Consider the following 8,639-nt stretch of genomic DNA (forward strand, 5'->3'; position numbering starts at 1 on the left):
GCAAAGAAAAGCAAATATTAGAAAATAAATTAGAATTACAAATTATGAAAAGAGTTAAATATTTAGGTATAAAACTGTTACCAAGGGCAATAACAATTAAAGAGGATAATTATACAGTCTTGATGAAAGAAATTCAAACAAAATTAGAAAAATGGAACAAATTACCGATTTCACTTATTGGAAGAATCTCCGCAATTAAAATGTCTATTCTACTCAAAATACTATATTTATTTAGAACAATCCCAATTACTTTAAAAAACCTTTCGTCCAAAAACTTAATAGAATTGTAACAAAATTTATTTGGGCAGGGAAAACCCAGGATTAAAATATAGTACTTACAGGACAATATAAAACAAGGAGGCTTTGGTCTACCCGATTTTGAAATATATTACAATGCATCAATTATAGATTGGTTAAGAGACTAGATTAAATTAGAGAACAAAAGATTATTATCATTAGAAAGGCATGATTTGATGTTAGGGTGGCATGCCTTTCTTTGGGATAGGAAAGATAAAACCCATAAATATTTCAGGCAGCCCATTATTAGAAATTCAATATATGAGGTATGGACCAGAATTAAAAGAGCACATTATTCACAAACCCAAAAATGGTTCTAGCGTGGAGGCGATAATGCATCCCAACACAAAAGATTTAAATAAAATGTTCAATTACTATCAGTTACTAGATGGAAGAGGCGAATTGAAGACAAGGGAACAATTAGAAAAAAGTGGGATAAAAATGGATTGGTGGCCATATAACCAAATAAAATCCAGATATCAAAAAGATAAAAGAATAAATGGGATACAAAAAGGAGAAGTAGAACTTGATAAAATAATTCTAAACCAAGATAAGAAAATGATCTCTAGACTTTATAAATACTTGTTAAACTATAAAATGGAGGATTATATAGTTAAAAAACAATATACATAGCTGGTGCAGAAATTTTGGCTATAGCGTAAATTTAGATAAATGGGATATAATCTGGTCAAAAAATTAGAAATTAACAAAATCAACAGCATTCAGAGAAAACTTGTACAAAATGTACTATAGATGGCACCCCCCCACCCCCCCCCACCCCCCGGGAAGACTAACACAAACGTATACTGGGATAAATCCACAATGTTGGAGATGCGAAGAACACATAGGGACATCATATTTGGTGGACCTGCCCAAAAATAAAGACATTTTGGATCAAAATACAAAAGTGGATAATGGATATACTACAAATTAAAATAAATAGAAGACCTGAAGCGTTTCTTTCTTGGAATTATAGATCAAAAATAGATAAAAATAAATATTATTTAATGGTACATATATTGACCACCATTGAATGGCAATAGCCCAATGTTGGAAACAACCCAACCCACCGGAAGACTCACTAATACTTAAAAAAAAATTGGACTGTGCAGAATCTGATGCTTTAAACCCTTAAATTAAAAATAAAGAAGACTCCGATTATTAAAAAACATGGAATTCTTTTTATGATTGGTTTAAAAGAGAAATAAAAGTTTAAATTAAAACACAATAATAGCAATATGCTATGACATATGGTTTTTTCTTTTTTTGATATAATAGATTAGATATGATATATATATACATTGCTTTGTGAAAACAAAATTTGTATGAAATTAAATTAATTAACTAAGATTGTACAGAAGGCGGCTAAGAAAATAATAACAAAAAAGACATTGATAACCAAAAGGAATAACAGTGAACACCGATTGTTTTTCACCAGAAAATAATTTTGATGCTAGAAGAGATTGGTTTTTTTTTTCCTCCTCACAAGAGGATATAAATGATATACATTTTGTTACTTGTTTATTGTTGTTATTGTTAATATTATCTATTGTATTTAATTAATTAATTAATTAATTATTATTGTTATCACTATTTTTTTTGTATCTTTCTTTTTTAGGTTTTGTAAATGTGTAGATGTATATATGTTTTTAGTTATGTTTTTTAAAATTAATAAAAACCTTTTAAAAATAAAAGATGTAAAAATGGCTCTGCTGATACATATTCTCTAAAAAAACAAATCCGAAAGTCCTGGAAAGAAGCTGTGATACAGCAAACTGAATAGCAATATTACATTTAATAAAACCTATCTTATAAAACGCATCCTGAAAAAATAAAGTCGAAAATCACAGTAGTAAAGCATGCAATTTTAAAACAATAAAAATTAAGATCCATACTGTACAATTAATTACAGAATAGCATCGTGATTTACTATTTTACTTTAAAATTAGCACTCTGAAAATTAATCCCACAATTACTTTTAGAAACACCCCAAAATAATGGCACTGGCTTCCGTTGCTCGCGGCCTCTTCCGTCGTCACCTGCAGCAGCTCAAGGGGCTGGCGGAGGCTCCCAGCCGCAGTCGGAGGGCATGGTCCGGTCAGTGGGCAGCAAAGAGGCGTCACAGGCGGGTGGGGACGCAGGCGGGAGCCGTGGGCCGTGGGCGGTGGCTACACCTGCGCTATGAGAAACAAAGGCACCCCTTCGGTTGCAGAGAGAGAGAAAGCCCCCCCCCCCCAGACACCCTCCGGCCGATCCTGGGTGGCCCCACCCTCAAGGGGGGGTGGGCACAGCTGCAGACATTGGCCCAGCCCTGCCCTGAAGGGACACCGGGGGAGCCTGCTTGAAGCAGCCGCTGAGTGGCACCAGCAGGGCACGAGTTCCAGTTCTGCCTGAGCCAGGTGACTCTTAGCACCGGTCCTCCACCGCAAGGACCCTCCCAAGAAGGCCACGCCAGGCAGAAGTGGCCAGAGGCCGGGACAACGTCCCAGCTGGTTGGCTACTCAGCAGATGCGACATTTACGGCCTGGGGAATGGAAGCGTTTCCCAGGGCCAAATAATATACGGGCCGATCCTGCCCGCTACAGAGCTGCACAGGGGCCGTTCACGCCACCACACGTTGCTTTTTCTCCCATGTGCAGCAGACATTGCTGCCACCCTGCTGGCGGAGAACATGGTGCGCACCATCCCCACTGCATACAAGCACTCTGATTCTCCACCTACATACGGACAGCAGCACATCCCAAAGGCTGCCTAGTTGCCTACCTAAACTCAACCTTCAGACAAGACGCTGCACCTTGTGAACTCTTGCACGCGGCATTAGCTGAAGAAGACACGTAGCAACTAACCTAAGGGAGATGGCTGCCCACGTATGACTCCGTTCTTGGTCCTCTCCTCCAGCTCCACAACTTCTTTGTAAATCAGCTCTGTAAATCAACAGTTGTAGTGTTATCGGCAAAATATTTCGAGCAAGCGAGAGAGACAATTCATCTGGAAAGAGAGGGGTCACACTCTGCAGGGGGAAAGGCCACGAGGGACCAGTGTTCCCTCCAATTCTTTTGCGGTGTGCGTGGAAACGTTTGGTGTCTGAGCAGCACATTTTCAGGCCTGAGCATAGATGTCACCCAAGACAACTTGTTGCTTAATTATTTGGGGCTCGGTGCTGGGGCAGAACAAGGTCCCATCCCACTGTGTTATTCTGTTATTTTATATTTCAATTAATTATCCTCTTATAAATCCAGATAAGCCGTCATGCCTACTCCTCCTTCTTATACATTCTTCTTAAAAGAAACAAAAAAACCCTTATACAACTTTTTCCTAATTAATAGGGAAAAAAATTCCCCTTCTTTTTATTAAAAGAGATTAATAATAAAACAAAACCAAAATCTAGTACTATTAAAACTAAAAAAAACCAGCAAAAGCACAACTATTAATAAATCCATGCTTTAAAATCTTCATTTCTTAAGTATTTATCATAGTATTATAGCAATCTAATAATACCATGAAAATCTATCTGAACACCAACGCATACATTAATATATTTCCATATTTACTTTTCTATAATTCCATTCAATATTTCCAAGCTCAATTAATGTTCAGGCACTTAGCATTTACTATTACTAACTTTAATCAATCTTCTACATTTCCAAGTATACTTTACATTCATAATGCAAAGTCATAAAACCCCTTATTTATCATATGCGTCTTCCATTAATTTTACCTATGTAATTCTATATAGTTCTAAAATTCTGCCTTGGCAAGGGAGTCCAAGGTACAGGACCAACACGTGGGGTTGGGGCCAGGCATCCTGGGGGCCGGGCACCCCCTCGGTGCATCTTGGGAGTCCGGCGGGGGCTGGAGCCCGGCCAGAGGGAGATTTCTCAGAAGTAAACGACGGAAGTCTCCCTGTGGCCGGGCACAGCCCCCGCGGGGCTCCCAAGATGCACCGAGGGGGGCGCCTGGCCCAGTTCTTCGCAGCAGCAAAATGTTGCATTCCAGGTGGGTGCACGGGACCTCCTGGTGGCAGGAACAAGGGGGGGGGGCTGAGATGGCGGCACCTGCAGAGGCGCATGGGGGGCTGGCAGCGGAATGGGGAGCTCGTGCGCAAGACCGGGTGCAATCCCCGCCTCCTCCCCTCAGGGCGAACTTCTGCGCCCTGCCCCGAGCTTTAAAGAGAAAGGGGCAGAGAGGGCGAGGGGAGACCTCCGGTCTGGGCAGCGCCATCAGCCGAGCAACAGGAACGACCACAGGACGCACACACACACACACACACACTTGCCCTCGGCCCCCTTCCCCCCTGGCCCCTCCCCCGGCCTCCCCCTGGTCTGATGCTGAAGCCAAGGAGGCCTGCGAGGCTCACCTTTCCACGCTTCTACCGTGTGCTCCCTTTCATCCAACTGCTTGTCGGGGATCTTCGGGGGAGGCTGGGAGAAAGGAGAGAGGGCAGAACGGCCCCTCAGCCGGAGGGAGAGCGCAGGCAGCCGAGGCTCCCCAGCAGGGGCGCAGCAGGGACTGACCCAAGGGACAAGCTGCACCTCTGAGCGCGTCCAGTCAGCCACCAAGGTTGGGGGTTGGGGGCTTTTAGCAAGCACACACACAAAGTTTGGCTCTTTCGCAGACGAGCCCCCCCCCCCCCCCGCAACACAGCAAAGGTGGCCCCCGCACGTCCCCCTCCCCCACTCTCCTGTGGCCCCAGCCTCTCCTTCCCGGGGAGGGGGGAGAAGGGGGAGGGCAGGGGAGGGGAGGGAGGACTTACGGCTTCAGCTTCCGAGGGGTCGTACCAGACGTTGATGTAAGGATGCTGCAGAGCTTCATCCACCGAAATTCTTTTTGAGGCATCAATCACCAGCATTTTGGACAATAAATCTCTCTGCCTGACTAGCTGCAAGAACAAAGTTTAACACAGAAAGTATCTAAACATTTTGGGAAATGATGTGTAAAATTAGGAAGAGGCCTGAACCGATGACAGGAGTGGAGCAGAGCCGGGAGGGGCCACCTCGTCCAGCCCCCGCCATGTCTCCCCCTCGAGAGCTCCGGCTCCCCTCTCCAGTCTGGCCGCGTTCACAAGTGTTTCTTGAAATCTCCCGTGAGTTGAACAGTCAGGACGGAAGAGGGCAGCTGGATAAAATGTCGTTTTATTCTCCCAGCCCTTCGAATTTTGACTAAAGCAGGAATGAGCTGCAAAGATGTCAGGCCACTCTAACTTTGCAATTTTATTTGCTAAAAAGTTATTTATTTATTTAATTTTTTGCTTTAAAAAAGGCTGTTTTAGGATGGGCTAACACCCCTCTCTGCTTTGGTCAGGGGGTCCCCTTTGGAACACCGTGTCCAATTTTGCCATGGAAAAAAGCCCCCCGGAGAAAGAGAACTAACCCTGGGGAGACGGGACGGCCGTTTATCAGGAAGGGGTGAGGGTCTCCTGCCGCCGGTAAGGGGGGTCAGACTAGATGACCTCCAGGGTCCCTTTCAGCCTCTTACTCTATGTTCCGAGTGGACAGTCACTCCTCCTGTGCAGCAGTTAAAGGAGCCGAGTCCATGAGCCGACAAAAGGGGGCAGTGGGGGGGGGGTGGAGATGGGGAAGGGAAGCTTCTGACAGGCAGCTGAACAGGGCACGTGTCGTGGGGCGCGCCCCCCCTCCCCCCCCCCGGATGAGTGCCACTGAGTGCTGAAGAGACCGTCCGGTCTGCCGGGAGGGGGGGGCAATGAAGATCAGGAGGGGGCCCCATATACAAGACCTGGCAGCGGCTAAGAGCAGCACGCAAAGGCAGGCACGGACGCATCCATAGGGGCCACCCCCAAAGGGTCCAGAACCCCACCCCTAGCCACAGGCAGCTCGAGAGGGAGGAGCTCAGCCCCCTTATCTCTCCCCCCCCCATTGGAATACAAACACACACACACATGGCTGATGGTTCACGGAGGGTGCCTGCCCTCCACCCTCTCCAAGGGGGCAGCCGGACCCCCCCATCTCCTCCGCCCTGCAGCCCTGGGTCCATCTCTTCCCCCCCCCCCCCCAGCCTCAGCCATTTTTGTTCCGCTGGCTGCCTTCTTCGAGGCCCTCGGCTGCCTGTCTCAAGGCCCAGCAGAGTTTGCTCCCCAGGTGGGAAGCAGGAGGGAGGCCCCGGGAACCGCCTGGGACAAGATGGGGAAGCTCTTCCCAAAGACAACCAAGAGCTTCAGAAGTCTCGGGGGGGGGGGACACGCGGGGGGGGGGAGAGAAAGCGTCCTGGGGGGCCGATCCCTGCCTGTGGCTCCACATGATTGGCCAGGCGTCACTTTTGGCCCCAGTCCTGTTGGTTTCCTTCTTCCGGGTGCGTTTGTAGTGGCAGGGAGGAGCAAAAGGAGGTGAACCGTTTTCCTTCTCAACCCACCAGGAGCTTCTCCTCTACCTCCGTCCACGAACCTCTGCTGCCCTCCAACAAAGGGGGAACTGGGGCCAGCCCTGTGCAAGACGCGCCAGGTCTCTGGGTTCGAGAGCATTGGAGGCGTCCCAGAACCCAGAACCCGGATTCCCACTCAGACGAGGAGCCTGCAACCCGGTGGGTCTTTCTGCTCCGATTATCCCCAGGGCCTGTTCCTCAACCTTCCCGGGAGAGACGACATGGGACGGCACAGCTCACCCTTCAGCTTATTGTGTTCGGAGTCCACCGGGAAGAGGACGTCGGGGAAGAGCTTCTCAAAGCTGTAGCCGGCGTATTTCGGCCTGTTCTCCACATACGTCCTCACCAGTCGGCTGCAGCTTCTTCATGAACTCGGGGCAGGGCGTCCCCAGCTGCTCAATGACTTTGTTCCACTGGTCGATATCTGAAATCGCAGAGCTAAGAAAACCTTCGTACTTGGGGTTGAGACAAAAACTCCGTCTAAGCTGCCATTCGCACCATCAGAGAAAGTGGGGAGGAGGAGGAGGAGGAGAAGACAAGAGGAGGAGAAGACAAGGGACAATCCCAGTCTTGCTGGTCCTCTCGATAAAGGCGGAGTTGAACTCGCGCCCGGGAGACGGAGATGCAGGAGAGCCCGACAGGAGCCACTCAGGAACAAGCGTTTGCCTGACAACCGTAAAGTGCCTTCCCAATTTTAACTCAACAACAGAAAAAATGGGATTAGAAGTTGTGACTTTACTGAATGATCCTAATGGCAAACTCTTCTGCTTTGTTGTGCTCCTGAATAGTTAAAACAAGGCGTCCAGAACGGGCGATGGAGTTTGGGCCCCCGACACAAGCGCTCCGTCCCATCCAAGCCGGGAGAATCCCTGGGAATCACCTGGTGGCTGCTCGTGAAGGGCTGGTGTGTGCGTGTGTGAGAGAGGGAGAGATTTGTGGGTCCAAGAGGTGGACCCACAAATGCGTGTTGCGCGACCGAAGGGGGAGCAAGGGCCTTTGCTGCATGAGAAACAAGCCATACAGACTTCCCACCCCCGGGGGCCAAGGCAGAGAAGCCTCTATCCCAACTCGTAAGGTGTGATGCTGCCCATTCAAACCATCAACCTCTGGACAGGTCAGTTCAAGCTGAAGAGTCTCTTGGAGGTGTAATAATGTGACTTGTGCCACCGACATCCAGAGGTGAATATGCATCTATTAAAATGAGGGTTAAAACAGCTGCTAACAGTCGTGTCGAACAATCGGGAGGAACCAAAATCAGGAGAGAGGCACCTGGGGCAGCTGTCCGTCCCCCGTCCGTCCCCCGGAAGAGGCACAATCGAAGCCGCCTTCACATACAATATTAGCAAAACGTTGGGTAGCAAAATTATTAGAAAGGAAACGCTGGAAAGTTTGGCTGGAATGCAGAGAAGGGAAGATGTTATGGAGGGACACAAACAGATTTCTCTGAGAGTCCAAACATAGTTTACGGTCAAACTCAGACCAGGGATTCTCAGCTGACTGAACTCTTAATAAAAGACCATTTCTCTTGTATAGCAAATTGTACCGCAGGGGGGGGGGGGGGGGGATAAAAACCTTATCAGGCCACTCGAATATCTCTCTCGGGGGGTGGGGGTGTAAAACATAATATTTCTGTTATGAGAGGCGAGAGGAGGCTTTCCCCCCCCCCCTCCTCGTCCGGTCTCTGTTCACGGCCCCAGGAAGGATACGGTCTGTGCCCGGGAATAAAACACCACCTTTGATCATTTCGCCCATGATGCACCCCACTGACCAAATGTCAACTGAAATCAAAATGCAATGACATTAACTGAATGGAAGGAAACCAAAGAGGGAGCTTGAGAAGGAGCCAACAACGAGACGGCCAAGGGGAGGGGGGGGACAGCGGAGAGGGGGGGAAAGGGGCCGCCACCATCCCACCAGGGAGACCACCAGTGCAGCCTCAACAGAATCCACTTCTGATTTTCTATACT

At 48.0% G+C, this 8,639-nt stretch overlaps 1 protein-coding gene across 1 annotated transcript in view; it reads right to left on the bottom strand.

Annotated features, from left to right (window-relative positions):
- Positions 1–2,244: 2,244 nt before the first annotated feature.
- MAPK8 (mitogen-activated protein kinase 8) overlaps positions 2,245–8,639 on the bottom strand; it is a 13,452-nt gene continuing 7,057 nt past the window's right edge. The window contains 8 exon segments of the mRNA XM_070751481.1: positions 2,245–2,376; positions 2,379–2,471; positions 3,144–3,221; positions 4,655–4,718; positions 5,051–5,168; positions 6,906–7,018; positions 7,020–7,096; positions 8,379–8,450. Coding sequence (XP_070607582.1) covers positions 2,333–2,376; positions 2,379–2,471; positions 3,144–3,221; positions 4,655–4,718; positions 5,051–5,168; positions 6,906–7,018; positions 7,020–7,096; positions 8,379–8,450 — 659 coding nt within the window. The 3' untranslated portion in view covers positions 2,245–2,332.

This window comes from Erythrolamprus reginae, chromosome 4 (genome assembly GCF_031021105.1).
Source record: "Erythrolamprus reginae isolate rEryReg1 chromosome 4, rEryReg1.hap1, whole genome shotgun sequence".
Lineage (NCBI taxonomy): Eukaryota > Metazoa > Chordata > Lepidosauria > Squamata > Dipsadidae > Erythrolamprus > Erythrolamprus reginae.